Below are 18,391 nucleotides of genomic sequence, written 5' to 3' on the forward strand. Positions count from 1 at the left end.
ATATTTCAGAGTTGCCAGCTGAGGCCCAGGGAGCTGTGTCTTGTGGCCCTGGCCTGATTAGTAGTGCCCCTGTCTTGGCCACTCTCTGCATACCTCTGCCTCATGAAAGGACTCTTGCTCTCACCTTCCAATGGACAGAGTGAGGAGAGCAGCTTACATACAGATAACCTGTATTAGTAGTGCCCCTGTCTTGGCCACTCTCTGCATACCTCTGCCTCATGAAAGGACTCTTGCTCTCACCTTCCAATGGACAGAGTGAGGAGAGCAGCTTACATACAGATAACCTGGTTCTCTCTTTAAAATCACAGTATAAAGCAGTCTCTGCCTGGCCCTTGGTCCCCTCTCAGGTGACTGAACTCACCTGGCTCCTGTCTACCAAGAGTGCACAAAAATGAAGCTTCAACAGTCTGCCTCTTTTAAAGACAAATTCCTTAGACTTTTTTCCTCCATAGTTCAACACAATCCAGTTACATAAATACACAAACACAAAACAGCTAATCTCAATGGATATTTATCTTGTTAATAAGGCATTTGCTAGTGGTTTACTCTCCCTAGTTAGCATTTTTAAAAACAGGTTTATTGAGTTTGTAGTTTATACAACATAAAATCACCCATTTTAAGTATGCAATTTAACAGTATTTTAGTTAACTTACACAGGTATGCAATATCAACATAATTCTATTTTGAGCCAACTCTATTCCCCCCAGTAAGAGCTCTCCTCCCTGGAGGCCTGTTCTGAAGCTCAGTTAATCACCATTCTACTTTGTCTCTGTGGATATGGTTTTCTGGACATTTTTCAGAGATGGGATCATACAGTGTGTAACCTGTGTCTGGCAGTGGTGCAGCGGCTTCTCTTTCTTCTTGATGTATACTCGTAGCATTTGTCAGTATTTCATTCCTTTTCATTGCCAAAATAGTAGTCCATTGCATTAGGCATATCATATGGTTTATTCATTTATCAGATGATGCGCATTTGTGTCTCCACTTTGAGGCTATTATTAATAATATCGCTTTGAACATTCTCATGCAGGTATGTGTATAGATGGGCATTCATCTTCTTAAAGCACTTCTCTAAGAAAGAGAACTACTATTTAGTAAACAATAAAAATTATGGACAATTGATTGACGTGGAGAACTGGAATCTTCTCCCTCTGTTCTTCAATATACACACTCTACAGATCTTCCTAAACTAACTTCTTTCAGAGCCCAATTTTAATGGTACACCTGGCTTTGTTGTCGTAGCACACTGCAAGTTCCGTACTGACTGGGCCCATATTTTATTTGTTCTTAAATCACCAAGGCTCGTGTTTGGTGACTATCATCTGTACTTCAGACTCAGAATATTTAAAATCTAACACAGCATTTTCTTTCCTGAACCTGTTCCTAACCCATGATTCTTGACTTCACCACCCAGCCACTGTTTCTATCCATTTTCTCTAGTCAGAATCCCAGGAACCATCCAGAATTCTATAGGTATTTGGCCACCAGACTCACATTTATTTGTTTGTATCACTCTCTCATTGAAAACCATCTAAGGAATAAGCTTAGTTCCTTTCCATACCTAGAACTTTGTGGTCTGCTTCTTGCTTCCCTCTCTCCAGCTTCATTTCTCACCAACACTCCACACTTTACCCTTCCACCTACTGCTTCCTAACTTTACATTCCAACCTCCTACAACTTTAAATGGATTTTTTTTCATTTAATCACTATTTATTGAAGACCTATTTGTGTGCCAGGCATTGTGTCAAGTCCTGAAGTTACAGAAGGGAGCAAAACACATAATGCCCCAGCTTCACAGAATGAACCCTCTGGTGGGGAAGACAAAGCAGTTACTATTCTAATAAAGTGAGAGATGTATTATGTTGGGGAAAGTGATATATATGGGTTGCCATGGGAACATGACACACAGGAAATGAACCTTCTCTGGGGAAGGAGAAGCTAAGCCTTGAAGGATGGGTAGGATCCAGTCAGGTGAAGGGGAGGCAGGAAGAGCTGTCTGCTCTCCTGGGTTTTCTGGTAATATCGTCTACAATGTTCTTTTCCCAAGGCTATCTACAAAATGGTGGGCACTGTGATCATGATGAAAATGAATGAGGATGGCCTTACGCCCGAGCAGCGAGTAGACAAGATTTTCAGCAAGATGGATAAGAACAAGGATGACCAAATTACATTGGATGAATTCAAAGAAGCTGCAAAGAGCGACCCTTCCATTGTATTACTTCTCCAGTGCGACATTCAGAAATGAGCTGATGTCATGCTATGGACTGCACAAAAGTCTCAATGTTCCATTCAGTCTGCAGCTATTCACACACACACACACACACACACACACAAATATTGCTTGGACTACCTATCAAGGGACTTGCTTCTTGTGTTTGAAACACTTGTGTGCATGAGAATGTCATTTGCTAATGAATTTTAAAAGCATATATTATAAAACAAGACAAACAACTTGCCACAATGTGATATGTGTAATATCATTTCATAAAAAAAAAAACATCCACCTCCAAAGGCTGGGCAGAAATGTGCTGCAAAGAGCTATATGATTTCTTGTACATGTTTTGCTAATGCTCGTGTCCCCTTGATTACATAATGTTAGTAGCACTGAGACCCCCATGGTAATGTAACTTAACTACGAACTGTATCATCATTCTCTTGTAAAATAGTACTGGACAGACACACAGACGGGCCCTTGGCTCCTGCGTCTGGGCCACACATAAGCGCTTGTATTATCGGTGAATATAAATGTACTACATTTGCATGCCTTTTGGGTTTGCCTTAATTCTTACCTCATTTGCATCCTATCAATCTGGAAAGAGCTGTTTTGGATGAATGCAATATAAAACTTTAAAATCCTGCGAAATGACTCACTAAGTATATCTATCTATATATACATATAAAACAAATATATTATTTATTGAAAGTAAAAAAGAAAAGATGGAAATGTATTGATTTTTGCTTGTTTTCAAAGGCATTCAAAAAGGTGGTAATAGATGTCCCAAATAAATTTATAACATTTGGTTTCCCCCAATTATTGCTTTGTAATTTTAAATTTGAAACTGATGTTCATTATTGTAATTGTTAGCTAACAACTTACTAAATCCACCCTTAAACCTGCACCTTTGGAATTTAAAGAATTAATGCCAACAAAAGGGAAAAACCAACCTGCCAACTTTTCATCCAGGCTCCTCATTAAGGGACAATTAATGTGGCATGTAATGTTTAAAGAAAACAGAAGACTTGTTCATTCTGAAAAATTGCTCATTATATGACAATAAACTTTATCTCAGTGTGACTTTTGTACTAACAACTTACTATGTTCTATACGACCAGGTGGAGGGCCCATCTGGTGGGCTGAGACATGTCCTCCCAGATAAGCCACTAGGAAAGACTTCTTTTTTCCAAATCAAAAGTACACTCGTTTTTATCTATTTATTTTTTAAACTCGTTGTTGTATTTTTTTTATTAGTTGGTCATGACAATACAAGGATCTTGACATATCATACATTTGAATCAAATGGGGTATAATTTCTCATTTTTCCAAGTGTACAGGTTGCAGAATCACATTGGTTCTACGGCCACGTATACACATACAGCAATACTAGTGTCTATTTTATTCTGCTGCACTTCCTATCCCCCTTTCCCCTCCACTAGTTTTTATTTTTAATCATGGAACAAAATTCTGCCCCTTTGGACCTTGGGAAAGGAAGGCAGGCAGAGGGGATTACCTCAAGAATTCCAGCTGGGGATATAGCTCAGTTGGTAGAGTGCTTGCCTCACATCAAGGACCTGGATTCGATCCCCAGCACCACAGAAACAAACAAGCAAAGAATTCTAAAAGCAGTTTTGCATTTTCAGAACTTTAACCTAAAGTTCAATTTCTTCATACAGTGCTGTCTCAGTGGTACTTTCACTGATGGCGAAGTATCTGTATCTGTAGCTGTACAGAAGCTATATGTGGCTATTAGCACTTCCAGCGTGGCTAGAATTTTAAACTTTAATTAATTTAAGCCTAATTTGCTAGGTATAGCTAGTGACTCCTATATCAGATGCTGCAACATTGTATTATTCATTCAAGCACTTTTTTCTCCTACTACAGGGGATTGAACACAGAGATGCTTTACCGCTGAGCTACATTTATAGCCCTTTTTAAATTTTTGAGACAAGATTTGGCTAAATTGCCCATGCTGGACTTGAATTTTCAATCCTAGTGCCTCAGTTCCTGAGTTGCCGGGATTTTAGGCACTCATCACCACGCATAGCACAAGCACTTTTTATTCAGTGCCTTGTTTCCAAATATTTTTCCTTTGTCTTTGGATCATTAAATGATAGTAGAGACTAGGCATAGATTTCATTCACCCACTCAACAGAAAACTGTGACCAAGGAAACCTTTCTACAAACACTTAGTATACCACGATAACTTAAACATGGATGGAACTCAAATTCTACCCAGAGAAATTATAGATGCATGTGTTAATAGAATGTCCTCGTGTCCTTACCTCCTGTGCATGGTGAGCCAAATTGTAGAGAGATCAGGGAGGTTCAGTGCCTCCAATACTCTTTGCCTACACTGAGTGAGGATGGGGTGGATGAGGAGGGACGCTTCCTTTGGATGGCATCTGGTTAAGTAGGCTCTGGGTCATTTCATCACGACAAGTTTTGATCATCTGCTATGCACCCCAATGCTACCTTCTGTGTGTGTGTAGGAGACAACCATCAAAAATAGACATATGCAGATATCAAATTGTAAAAATTATGAAGAAAAATACCACAAGGTGGGAAGAAAGGCAAGTGACAGGACACAGAGGTGGCTCTTTGCACGGTGTGGTGTGGTGATGTTTGAAATAAGACCTTCTGAAGAAAGGGAGGGAACCATGTCACTATCTGGGGCACTTATGGAAAATGTACCCTCCAGCAGACTGGCCAGTTCTTTTCATAAGTAAAATGTAGAAACTGGAGCAGCAGATAAGAATCTTGTTCTGGAGCTCACTGCTGCTACTGTGCAGACTGCCTGGCAGGGATCCTGAAGAAGAGCTGGCAGTACTTACAAGTGTACATATGCCCTCTGACCCAGCATCCCCATTCCTGAGTATATTGCCCCAAGAAACACAAAGGGCCACTCAGAAATATGTTCCAGGACCTCTGTGGTGGCTGCAGTGTGAGTATTGCTTCATCACTAAACTAACAGGTAAGTAAAATATGGTGGATGGCCCTACGGTATACTTCACATGAGCTGGAAACAATAGGCTGATGTACCCATGGCAACATGGATGTATTTTTTAAAGACTGAGTGGAGGGGGAATATGATCTGCTTCACAGAATAGTATACATACAAACAAAAATGTACATTTTCACAAAAGAACCCCAAAATCACATAAGATAAAGGAAATATCACATTATACTGGTTTCTATGGGGGTAGACAGCAATTGGGCTGGTTTAGTTACTATTACTCCACAAAAATTCAACCCCAAAACCCAGTGGCTTAAAATAGAAACAATCATTTTATTGTAAGACTCTGGTGCAGCTCCAGTCAGTTGGTAACTGGAGCTGAAATGAGCTGAAGCATCAGGAAGCTGGTGGGGATCTCTGTTCTCAAATCATTACCAAGGGCTAGTTGTGCTACCTCATAGCATGGCTGCCTCAGAGCAGTCATACTACTTATATGGCAGTTCAGAGTTCCAGTACAAGTATCTGGTGCAGTTGGAAGTTTCACTGTCCTTTTGATCTCGCTTCAGAAAAACATAGACACAAAGTATCACTTCCATAGCATTATATTAGTTATAAGAAAGGCATATACTATTCATAGACCAGAAGGGAATTAGACTATCTCTTGATGAAGTGAGGAAAGATTCTAGAACATGCAGTATGAAAGATATTGTCATCTTTGTTAAACAAGCTGCCATAGTCTACCTCATAGCTGCAGTTCACATTTCTTCCCATACAAGATATGTTTTCCCAAGAAACCACAAAAGCCTCCTACCATGACTCAGAATCAAGCTTGAGGCCCAGGGTCTTATCATGTCAAGGCTTGAGTACACCATACTGAATCCCATTATTTATTATTATTATTCTTCTCCTTCTCCTCTTTCTTCTTCTTCTCCTCCTCCTTCTCCTCTTCCTTGTCTTCCTCCTTCTCCTCCTGTTCCCCTTCCCCCCCTCCTCCCCCTCTCCCCCACTCCTTCTTCTCCTTTCTTCTTATTTTGGTACCAGGGCTTGAACTCAGGGTTACTCAACCACTGAAACACATCTCCAGCCCTATTTTGCATTTTATTTAGAGACAGGGTCTCATCGAGTTGCTTAGAGTCTCTCTTTTGCTGAGGCTGACCTTAAATCCTCCTGCCTCAGCCTCCTGAGCTTCTTGATACAACGACCTGTGAGCCAAATGGATATCTATCTGCTCCCCTCTCCTCCCACAGCAAGAAATGGTATAGGCTTGGAGAAACTGCCAGACATATATTTCATAAGATGAAGGAAATGAAAAGTACCTGTCTCTGGTCCACAGCAATTCTGAGCTCCATTTTCCTGATTAGGGCTCAGACCTATTATCTGCAGATTATTCTCCATGGCTCTTGGCTCTGCCTTTTGTGCTTACTGCTATCCTGAGCTGTCTTTCCCTTTTAACAAAAAAAAAAGCAGTCTGTATATAATAGTTTTCTGTCTACGGATTGCCTACTCATAAAAGTTCAGGTGTATAAAGTCTTCATTTGTACTGTGTCTTACTCTTTCAGTTAAAGATGACACAATTGTTTTAAAAGCTTTATGAGTTTCTTATGAAGATCCACTGCATTAAAAGACACTTCTTATGAGATTGCTCTTCTTAATACCCTTAGAAGTCCTATTGCTTAATGGAGAGGGCCTGAAGGACACCCTTTTAGAAGTCAGCCTTTGGACTGAAAAGTTCTAAAACTGCTGCCTTAGATCTTTCTGAGGTCCTAACAAAGGATCTTACAATACTACCCTGGAGTTGATTTTTGTACTGCAACCTTTTTATAATTTGAAAATCAGTTGCCACCTAGAGGACTATGGGAATGAAGAATCATCTTGGCTCCGTAACGGCATTACTTGTTCCTCTCACATGTCCTTACAGGCAGTGGACAGAGGGTACTTTTCACATTCTATCAGGATACCTTGGCTAGAGTAATTGGCTACGTGTATTTCCTATGTTACCACAGCTTCAGTGTTGCCAAACTTCCCACCACCACCTAACAAGGGTCCACTTCCTGTCATGCCCTCACTGAAAGCATCCAGGCTTCTGTTAACATCTTTATAGTCACACTTTAGATTCATGAGACCTTTCAGCCAGTACCATGTGGCTTAGATTTATTTTGGAACTTCTTTCAGCTACCCAAATCTTTTTTAGTTACTATTGCTATACAACAAATCACTCCAGTTTAGTGGCTTAAAACAATTATACCATGTCTCATGGTTTTTGTGAGCCCCTACTTCTACAAAAACTCAATGGGGTAGTTCTGGCTTAGGGTATCCCAGATAGTTATAGTGAGACAGTGGAACACAGGGACTTGAAGCAGTGAGGAGTAACTGGGCGTCCCTCCTCTTCTTATAATCTGAGGTCTTCCCTGCATGGTTTCTTCACACAGTACTTTGGCTCCTTCCATGAACAAGAGAGTCCATTTCAGAGCCCATGAGTATTTCAAAGACCAAAGCAGGAGTTTCACTTCTTTTCATTGTCTTTTCAGATTGAGCCTTAGGAAGTCATACAAGGTCATTTCTACTGTGTTCCACTGAATAAGTGAGTCACAAATCTGCACAGATTTGGAAAAGACTTCACAAAGTAAGGATCTGTAAGAACATGGAAGGGTTCTGTTGTTGCATTTTTGGACAATAAAATGTCATGGAGAATGAAGAACAGAGGGGGAAAAATACTGTTGGATCAAAGCTGAAGGCGAATCCCTGAACTGAGGTCCATGCTTAACTCCGCATTCTGCAGTCAGGTTGCATTTATACACACTCAGATCTAGCAAACAGAATCCTCACCATCTTCCTTGCTATCCCAACCAAAAGTGGTTCCTCAGAAAGGACCAACTATAGGTAGGTCATTCAAGTAGGCTTAAGTTCTACTGGATCTAGCTTAACATCCCTGCCAGTGTCATTCCCATGCTAACCTTAACTACTTAACCCCCTGCTGCTGTTGCAAAAGTAAAATGCCCTAAGATTCTTGTTTTCTAGGCTCAACTTTCTGCACTTAGCAGTCCCAAGTTTCTATATTTCTTAATTTTAATAACTATTTCTTAAAGGGCAACACCATTGCTTTAAGGCCTCATTTTCCCTGTCACTCAGGATCACAATTTCTGAATAAACTACCTTTTTTTTGGGGGGGGGGATGATACAGGGGGATCAAACACAGGGGTGCTTAACCACATCCCCAGTCTCCCCTTTTTTAAAATTTAGAAACAGGGTCTTGTTGAGTGCTTAGGCCCTTGATAAGTTGCTGAGGCCAGCTTTGAACCTGTGAGCCTATTGCCTCAGTCTCCCAAGACTCTCACAGGCATGTGCCACCACACCCAGCAAACTACCTTCTTAAAGAGGCCAGACACTTATTCCAGTTTTAAGTCATGTCACAAGTAAAGCATAGACTTAAAAAGTCATCTTTGGAGGAGTTGGACAGCAAAGGACGTACAGGGGTCTAGCAAGCAAAGGATAGTCAATTATATCTTCTAAGTAAAATGTTGGTCACCTAAGCCCCCCTGCAAGTTCACTGAGTTTCAGAGGTTCCAGTCCATGATCACGGCTGTGGTGAGGCAGCACATCACGGTGGGAGCATATGCCATATTTACATCTTGGCTTACTATATAACACCATATTTGTCAGTTTGAAAATGATTTTAATCATTCCCAGTGCAAAGATTTGAGAAGGTAGGATTGAAGATCAAGGAAGCCTTTCTTCCTTGTTTCCTGGAACTGTATTCTAGAAGTTCAAGATCACCATATGACACATTTAAGTGACTACTAATAATAAAGAGACTGAAGCTGGTCAATTACTGCTTTTCCCAACTCACAAAACCATGACTTTAATGCATATAATTTTATTTTTAGATGTTACATATATTTTAAAAGAATAATTTATTTTTATTCGTTTACTCTAATATTACTACTACTTGGAACACAGATGAAGGAAGATATGTTAACTTAATGATGGCTGAAACCAAAGCAACGAATGACCTTCAGTTCAACAGGAGACTTTCAGATACCTGAGCATTATATTTCCCATTTTGTATTAAGAAGCATAATATTGAAAACTGTCACAAAAATTTACTGAGATTTCTTAGCTAATAAAAAATTAATGCATTTGGTAAATTCTACTCCGTTTATTTGAAAAAGCACACGTTAAAATAGTTTTGATACAAATGAGTTATAAATGTAACTTAAAAATCAGATTTTATGTGGTCAGCAGCGAATGTTTAGAACAGCACACATTTTCCTCTTTCTATAGTTGTAGATTAGAAAACAAGTTTTTGGATTTTTTATTGGCAGCTTATTTCAATTTAAATCAAAATTAGACTCCTCCACCACCAAAACCAAAATCTAGTTTTTCTTATAGAAATGTCCTTGTTCTTAAAATACTGCTTTTCTTAAAATATTTCCTTTTCAGTTTCATAAATACATATTCTAATATTTATTGCTAGTAATATAAGGAATGCTTATTGATAGTCAATGTGTTTTTTTAAATAGTTTTGCACTAAAACTAGTATCAAACAGAAAATATGGGCAACAGTTCTATTCATGTTTTCTTTAAAAAGTCATAAATCACTTTTTCTTTTTTTTACAATAAACTATGTTTGATCATTCCTAGGGGCACACTTTTTAACATTTCTAAAAACTAGGATATTTCTTATAATTGAATGATAGCTCACCATCAAAGGTGCAGCTTTTGGCTCATGCAGCTACTAACTGCTCTCCTGCTCCACAAGCAACCACCACTTCCCCAGCTCTTCCCCCAGCCCTGTGTGCACAGACCCTCTGTCCTGTGTCCTCTCAGCTCAGAGCACCTCGACTGCAAACTGAGGGCTTTTAAACCAAGCCAGCAGGATCTAGTCAGGATAAATAACTGCATCATCACCTATTTGATACTGGTTATACTGGTTACAAGTTCTTATTATACAGGGCACAGGTAAAGATCTGAGGAAAAAAGCATTCTGTCAGTTGGCAGTGCTTCCGTACTTCACAAGTGTCTTATAAACAGACAGCATCTTACATTTGATGATATACAATAATAAAAAGCCACAACCCAAATCTACAATTGAACCTCTGGGGTTAAAAATTGCCTGTAGGCAGAGATTTTGTAATTCTAGTCCTGTGTAGGGTCCTCATAACTAATAGATTTTGTAAAAAAAAAAAAAAAAAATAGGTCTATTGTATGTATCCATAGCCCACACTTGCACCCCTTCTACAATGTGAAATCCCTCCCTTCACCTACTTTTGATAATTTAATGGTAGAATGTAATATTCTGGAAAAGCAAAACTAAATATAATGAGGTACTCAAATTTTTATTTTAATTTTTAAAAAATACTATAGAAATAAATCAAATTAAACAGATATGTACATATGCATATGTATAAAATTTTACTTCTGAAAAACAATCTACAAAAGTAGATGGTTAAAAATAAACAAACAAAAACAAACAAAAAGAACTTAAAACAATTTAAACCAGTACAATGTAACTGATTTTCTCAAAGGAAAGTAAAAGTAATTTTCAATTGCTGGTTGTATAGCTGGTTTCCTAGGCTTATTTAAACATTTTATTATAGTCAGATAAAAGGAGATTGTTTTATTTTAGAATATCTCCAGTCTCGTGTTATTCAAATTGTCCAGATTTTTTCCCCCTCACGAATCTTTCAACATGAGGACAAGGCATATTAAATTACAAATTTAGTTCAGTTGTCATCATCTTCTTGAGTCACAGGTCGGAAAGGCAAAGTAGTTTGTCCTCTTTCAGGATCAGACATTCGAAGAATTCTAATCAGTTTACTTGAAGGAAGTGAGCTAGAGAAAGCAAAATTAATTACTCAAATTTCCAAGAAAGTTTTTGTCCATTGAAAACAAAAATCTAGGGTAAAGCACTTGCCTACCATGTGCAAGGTCCTACATTCTATTACTAGCACCTTGGGGGAAAACAAAAAAACCAAAACACCAAAGCCTAATACTACTTCATGAAAATACAAACCTACATGATTGTTATTTGCTAAGATCAGGATACATCTAATATGAAGAGTTCTAGGAGAAATATAATTTGCAATAAGGAAATATTTGTTTTCATTTTAAAAAATTAACTTACTACTTAGATCCCATGGGTTTTCAGCATAGAGGAAAAGAAAATGAAGGAGGATATTTTATTTCAGGGATTGAAGCCAAGGATGCTTAACTGCGGAGCCACATCCTCAGCCCTTTTTATTCCGAGACAGACCTTGCTAAGTTGCTTAGGCTGAGTTGCTTTGAATTTGCAATCAGCCTCCCAAGCTGCGAGATTACAGGCATGTGCCACCGTGCCCAGCTCAACTATTTTAAACTCTTACTCTTGTCTAGTCAGGAAGGAGTTACATGAATATTCTTAATCAGAAGTTTAAATCCCAAACGATCATAGGGCCATTTCAGAGGCCGAATATCAACTCTAAGTGACACAGTGCCTGACACTGTAGATACCCAACAAATATAGATTAACAACATAGCAGAGTTCTTTATTTAGAAAGACTAGTATTTGCAAATCCCCAAGAAAAGAGTCAAGACTAGGGAAACCATGCATTGTTTCTCTGTACTACATATAATACTAAAATTATATTATTATTAGTTGGTCAGAGTAATCACAAAGAAACAAATTAAAAATAGAAATACTAAAAAGTCAATAATCATATTTTAATTAGTTATGGAAGGGAGATCACACAAACAAAATTTTAAAGAGCTAAATAAGGAGAAATTATTCTAAATGTCCTGAACCAATACAGGGGTTTTCTCTTCATTGGTCACTTACACATTTGCATTTAAAGGCTAAGGTAAATTAAGTTTTCAAAGAAAAAGAAGATTTCTTTCTCCCTTAACATACATATACACCCGCAGAAGTTTTAAGAAGTTACCTCATGCTTTGAGGGGTAAGCAAGATAAATTGTCTAAAACGCTGGGAATCTGCCATCTTAAGTATCATATCCATTGCAATTCTCCTGTTAACCATATCCTGGAGAACAAAGACAAAAGTTAGGATTGGTACTATATTTTATCCCATTTCTATAAAACCAGCATTCTACTGGCTGATAGAAATTCCCAGATTTACTTTGTCTATGATGCCGAAGAATTTATACCTGGAAAGACAGTATCAGAAACTATTAGGGGAAAATAACTAAATAATTATATCTTCCAGTTTACTCTTATACTAAAAATATTCCTATATAATAGTCAAAATATTTGCATGTATGGCCCCCTAACTCAAATTCAAGTAGCAATTAGAATAATCAGAAAATGTGCAAATGATACAACTAAATGCTAACAGTGTAAATTTAATTAGTTCAGTAATGGTTTAATCACTCAGAATAAAATCAAAAGTGTCTGATTTCATATTTATCAAGTCTCTCAAATTGTCCCTCAATGATTAAGAGATAATATTTTTTAATTGTTTAAAAATCCTTCCTCATTACCTTATATAGCTTGTACAATTATAAACCAATTTGAATTTACAGGTCAATTCCTTGAATCTTTAAAATAAGTTAAAGAGCACATCAATGTATACAAAAAAAAATAATGCTTCATTAGAGCTAGAATTTGAAACTAAATGAATAGACCCTGCTTATAATTTGAGTTAAATAGAGGAAAAAAATCAAAGTATCATTTAATCCCTCACTTAAAAATTCCTGAAAATTGAAAATAGACAAATAAAGGTCTTATTTGACACTGTATGTGACAGTATGCATGGTTTACAACATGGGTTTTGCAATCAAATGGGGCTCCAAGTTTTGCTATATTTTCTAAAAGAGAAAGAAACTGCTCAGAATTCCATTTGACATACAATATGGGCAATAAGACTACATAATGACATTTTAGACAGAAACACTGCATGAAAAGAATAATTATCATCTCTGACTTGTAAATTAGCTTGAAGACAATTCTCAGAGGAGTTCCAACCCATCTTTAGCAATTACATAAAAGGAAAAAATTGACAGTGAATAATTATTGAGTACTAACAAATATAAATTCTGATTTGTGAATAATTATTTACTAACTATTTACTATGGGCTAAGCACTAGAAGACATAAACATGATTAAGACATAGATAATCTTAAAAAGATTACAATCTGGTGGGAGATTCACACATAAAAAGAGGTGACTGTAACAATGAAAAACACTATAATAATAATATACAATATAAAATTTATGTATCTTCATAATATAAAAATAATATTTTAAGGCAATGTCAAGGAAACTCTTAAAGTTCTTTTGAGAGGATACGGTGGTCATAGAAGGTGTCATAAGGGTGACATGTGAGCCAAGTCTTAAAAAGATAAGCAGGGTCTGATGCATGGCTAAAGAGGGCATAATAGGCAGAGATGCCATATTTGGAAAATTACAAATAGCTTAGTACATCTGAAAATGCCCACAAATACTACATCGTGAAGGTCTCAAAATTACCCTACAGAATTAAACATACATCCCAAATATAATAATTAACCACTGAGGGGCTTTAAATAGGTGAGATCAGATCTATTTTAGAAAATATAAACCTGCTAAAAAGGTAGAGGACACACAGATGGAGGAGCAAGGCAGAAATCTGGGAGTAGGAACAGGAGGCTCTCATGGCAGGCATGACAAACAGAGAGGGATGAGAGGCACCAGAATTGTGCTGAGAAGGGAGAAGAGGCAAAGACTAGCGCAGCTTCAAGAGGAGCAGAGGGAGGTCAGACTTAGTGTATAAGTAAAAGGAAAGGAAGAGTCATAAATAAACTGCAGGGTTTGAAGCTAGGTGATAGTGGTGGTAATGACAGTTTGGCACTAAACAAGGTAGGGAATTTAGGAAAAGCAAAAGGCTTTCAGAGGAAGACAATGTCTCAAACTGCATTTGAGAGACTGGCTGTTTACTAGGTGATAACCAACAGGCAGTGGAGCACACAGATCTAGAATGTAAGAGAGATATCAGGATGAGAGGCTTCTATCTGGTAAGTGCCCATGTGCAGTTAACAGCTTTGGGGACTCTGAATGCGCGCACACTCCTGAGATGGTAGAGAGTAGAAAAGAGGGTACAGAGTCCAAGAAAATCAATAATAGAGTAACAAGCAAACAAAGAAAACATTTAAGAACACTAGAATTAGGGAAGGCAGCCTAGCAGACTGTAAACAGTAGAATACAGTAAAACCAGGAAGCAGAGTGTGCAAGCTGGCAAGATGACACATGCTAAGGGATGGAGGACAGGTCGTGGTGCCATGTACTTGAAGAAATGGAGTAGGTATAAGCTCATGTAGGATTTCTGTTAAACAAGTTTTCCTGCAGTAGGGCAGCCTAAACCCAGACTACCATGGGCTTAGGAAAGAAGTATTAAAGAGAGTAATTGCTGATTTATCTGGGCCATGTGAGCCCATCACATGCAGGACCTCACTTGAGCCTCACTATAACCCTAGGAAGCATTCATAACTTTTCCATTCATGAAGAAACTGAGCTGCCAAAAACTAAATACCTGGCTTCAACTTAGGTAATCAGTGGCAGAGGCAGGTCTCAAATCCTAGGGTTTTTTTTAAGCTCAAAGTCAAATGCTCTTACACCCTTAAAATATATACTTTGCCACGGGACAGCCAACAGCAAACAGTAAGAGCAAGAGTGATGGAGTGATGGCCTGGTGACAATTTTGTTAGATAATAACAGCCTGAACATATTTCTGAGTTAATGGAAATAAGCTACGGAAGAAGCTGAAGAAAATTCCACTGGATGGACAGACAGGATGTTCATTCTGGGAGAGAAGAACTGAAATTTGGGACAGGGTCCCTGGATGTACAGCATGATAGCAAGGGATAGAACTCCAACTCTAGGGCCCCCCCCACACCCCCCGCCACAAAGACTGCTAGTCAGGGCAGACTCTTTTCTATTATAAAAAAATTGAAGCATTTTTTGCTTTCTAAGTATACATTTTAAATTAACAAAAATTACATGATTTAAAATTTAACAGTACCATGTAAACATCAAACTCATCCAGGCATCTGAAAGGTGATTCAGCGATGGACCACAGGGAAAGAATGAAGCAGACTGTTGAGAAAGAACGCTCACCACCAGACAAGGCTCGCATATCATTGAAGGCAGCTTTATTTCCCTCTCCAGGCTGAACCTTGAAGAGAACGAGGTGACAAGAAACAAACAAAAACTAAGTGTGGGAAAAGTCAACTCTTCATAACACAGGTAAAGAAAGCAGGGATTTCCAGAATCAGAAGGAAGGAATGTGCAGTTAAAGGGTGGGGGGAAATGAATGGGAGGGGATGGAAATAAATTGATTTGGTGGTGTGAAAGTACTTATTCTATTCGAAATATTTTATAGTAAAACAGTGAGCCATATAATGGTGCTTTTATTTTTTTTATTTTTTATTTTTTAAAAAGAGAGTGAGAGAGAGAGAGAATTTTTAATATTTATTTTTTAGTATTCGGCGGTCACAACATCTTCGTTGTTTTTTTTTTTTTGTATGTGGTGCTGAGGATCCAACCTGGGCCGCACGCATGCTAGGCGAGCGTGCTACCTCCCCAGCCCGGTGCTTTTATTTTTTAACTTTCAAAAGAATCAAATTGGAAACTTTCTCACCGTAACTGAATCTAACACACCAAAATTTCAAAGATTTAATAAAGTTTCAATGTCAAGCCAAACATTTATCAAAATAGAGAATTTAAACTAGTCCTGACACTTTCTGTCTCAAACATTTAAAAGTGCTGAGATAATTTTTTGTTACTGGAATTACACTGACATCTAGTGGTTGCACTGCTTTAGAAGTACAATTAATTATTCAGTGTAAAAGGAGACAGGACCTAGGAAGATGCTTAAAAAAATGGCCAAGGAATCACAGCAGAAATGAATTAAAATATATATTTAAATAATTCTTCTTTACTGGATAAATCCATAGGAACAATAAAAAATTAATGAAATCAAAACAACCTCTTTAACACAATTTCCTTATAATATAAAATCCATTAAGAGGGGTTCTATTTCATTGTGACAGAATTTCAGATACATATATATCCAAACAAGGTGAAAAAAACAGAGCACTACCCAGTTTATAAAATAGCAGACATTTAGTTGTCAATATTTTCCAATTCACTATTTGAAAAAATGTTGCTCTCAAATAAGCAATCTTTAATATTATAAGTTTCAAAAATTTTAAATTTAAGCATATATTCAATATGTTTTTGAGGATATAAGAACTCATTTTTCTTAGGCTTATGCCCAAGAATGGAACTTGCTTTAAGAGACTCTTGACAGGTTTTCAAATGAATTCTACAAAATTACACTCCCACCAGCAACATATCAGAGTTATAAATCAACATCCTTACGAACTCAAGATTTCCAGTTTTGTTCATTTCAGTCATCCTAATAGGGGTGGGATAGTAACTTACTGAGGTATAAATTTGTATTTCTTTGATGACTGACAATGCTGAGCACTGTTCCATGTGTTTATTCATTCTTTGGATATCTTAATTTATGAGGTTCCTATTTAAGCTTTTTGATATGTTAAGTTTTTTCTTAATATTTATTATTCTTTAAAATTCTCAGTCCTTTATTTTACATATGTAGTGCAAATATCTTCTCTGCTCAGAGCTTCCATTATCACACTTTTAATGTTACTTTTTTGATAGAGTAATTCTTTATTGTAATAAATTGTCAATCTTGATTACTGCTTGTGTCCCACTTTATAAATCTTCATAAAAAACATAAAGATACTCTATTAATTTGACTTAATATGAAACAATTATACATATTTAGGAAGTACCGTGTTATATTTCAAGACATATATACAGAAAGTATTGATCAAGTAAGAGTAATCAACATTTCCATGTTCTTATTTCTTTTGTTTAGAGCCTCTGAATTCCTCTCTTCCAGATCTTCATAAAATAAAAGGTATGTTTATAAACTATAGTCACCCTGCTGTGCAGTGAAACACAAGAACTTATTCCTTCTGTGTTTAAGAACCCATTATCCTGGGCTGGGATTATGGCTCAGCGGTAAAGCACTCGTCTAGCATGTGTGAGGCCCTGGGTTAGATCCTCAGCACCACATAAAAATAAATAAAATAAAGGCCAAAAAAAAAAAAAAGAACCGATTATCCAACCTTCTATCCCCCCTCTCCCTTGACCTTCTGATCTGCTAGTTATACACCATTTTATGTTCATATCAAAATTTCTGAGCTTTCACATATGAAAGATAACATGAAGGTACTTGTTTTTCTGTTCCTGGATCATTTAACTTAACATAATGTCCTCTATTTCCATCTATTTCACTGTTTCAACAGCTGAACTTAAGATATAGCTTAATAATAATACTAGTTTAAGAGTGTGTGTATGTATATATACACATATATATATAGCTTAAGTATTTTATATATATAGCTTAAGTGTATGTGTGTATATATGTATATATACATATTTGTTTTGCTTATCTATTCACCTACTGATGAGCACTGAAGCTAACTTCATGTTTTGACTAATGTGAACAGGACTTCAATAAACATGGCAGTGTGGCTATCTCTTTAATATTCAAATTTCAGTTCTTTTGGATATCTACCCAGAAGTAGGATTGCTGGGTCATTCAGTCATTCATTAAATTAAGATTCATTTAACTCAAAAATTAAAAATAATTGTTTGAACCGGGTGAGGTAGCACATGCCTGTAATTCCAGCAACTCTGGAGGCTGAGGCAGGAGGATCACAAGTTCAAAGCCAACCTTAGCAAAAGTGAGGCACTAAGCAACTCAGTGAGACCCTGTCTCTTAAATGAAATACAAAATAGAGCTGGATGTGGTTCAGTCCTTAAGTGCCCCTGAGTTTAATCCCTGGTACCCAAAAGAAAAAAAATTGTTTGAGGAACCTCCATTCTGTTTTCCATATGAGTATACTAATTCACATTGTCACCAAGAATGTATATGAAGACACAGGGGAAATCATTTAAAACAATAGTATAGTCGATAATTTTTAAGACCCCAAAAGCATAGGCAACAAAATAAAAATAGAAAACTGGAATTATATCAAACTAAGAAGCAATTAACAGAGGGAAGAGAGATACCCTATAAAATGGGAGAAAATATTTGCAAACTGCTCACCTGACAAGGAATTAATACCCAGAATATAAAATAAAAAGCTCAATAAAAAAACCCAACAAAATTCCAATTAAAAAATGAGTAAGCAATCTGAATAGACTTTTCCCAAAGG

The 18,391-nt window shown here is 37.1% G+C and overlaps 2 protein-coding genes across 4 annotated transcripts in view; one reads left to right on the plus strand and one right to left on the minus strand.

Annotated features, from left to right (window-relative positions):
* The window catches only part of Vsnl1 (visinin like 1), a 60,978-nt gene extending 58,733 nt beyond the window's left edge, over positions 1 to 2,245 (plus strand). For both annotated transcript variants that reach the window (XM_077791997.1, XM_026407071.2), the window contains one exon: positions 2,048 to 2,245. In XM_077791997.1, the coding sequence (XP_077648123.1) occupies positions 2,048 to 2,245 (198 nt within the window). The remainder of the gene's footprint in view (positions 1 to 2,047) is intronic.
* An 8,102-nt stretch (positions 2,246 to 10,347) lies between these two features.
* Smc6 (structural maintenance of chromosomes 6) overlaps positions 10,348 to 18,391 on the minus strand; it is a 74,747-nt gene continuing 66,703 nt past the window's right edge. For both annotated transcript variants that reach the window (XM_026403371.2, XM_026403452.2), the window contains exons 25-27: positions 15,160 to 15,312; positions 12,089 to 12,186; positions 10,348 to 11,003 (exon numbers count right to left, since the gene is read on the minus strand). In XM_026403371.2, coding sequence (XP_026259156.1) covers positions 10,895 to 11,003; positions 12,089 to 12,186; positions 15,160 to 15,312 — 360 coding nt within the window. In that variant the 3' untranslated portion in view covers positions 10,348 to 10,894. The remainder of the gene's footprint in view (positions 11,004 to 12,088; positions 12,187 to 15,159; positions 15,313 to 18,391) is intronic.

This window comes from Urocitellus parryii, chromosome 12 (assembly GCF_045843805.1).
Source record: "Urocitellus parryii isolate mUroPar1 chromosome 12, mUroPar1.hap1, whole genome shotgun sequence".
NCBI lineage: Eukaryota > Metazoa > Chordata > Mammalia > Rodentia > Sciuridae > Urocitellus > Urocitellus parryii.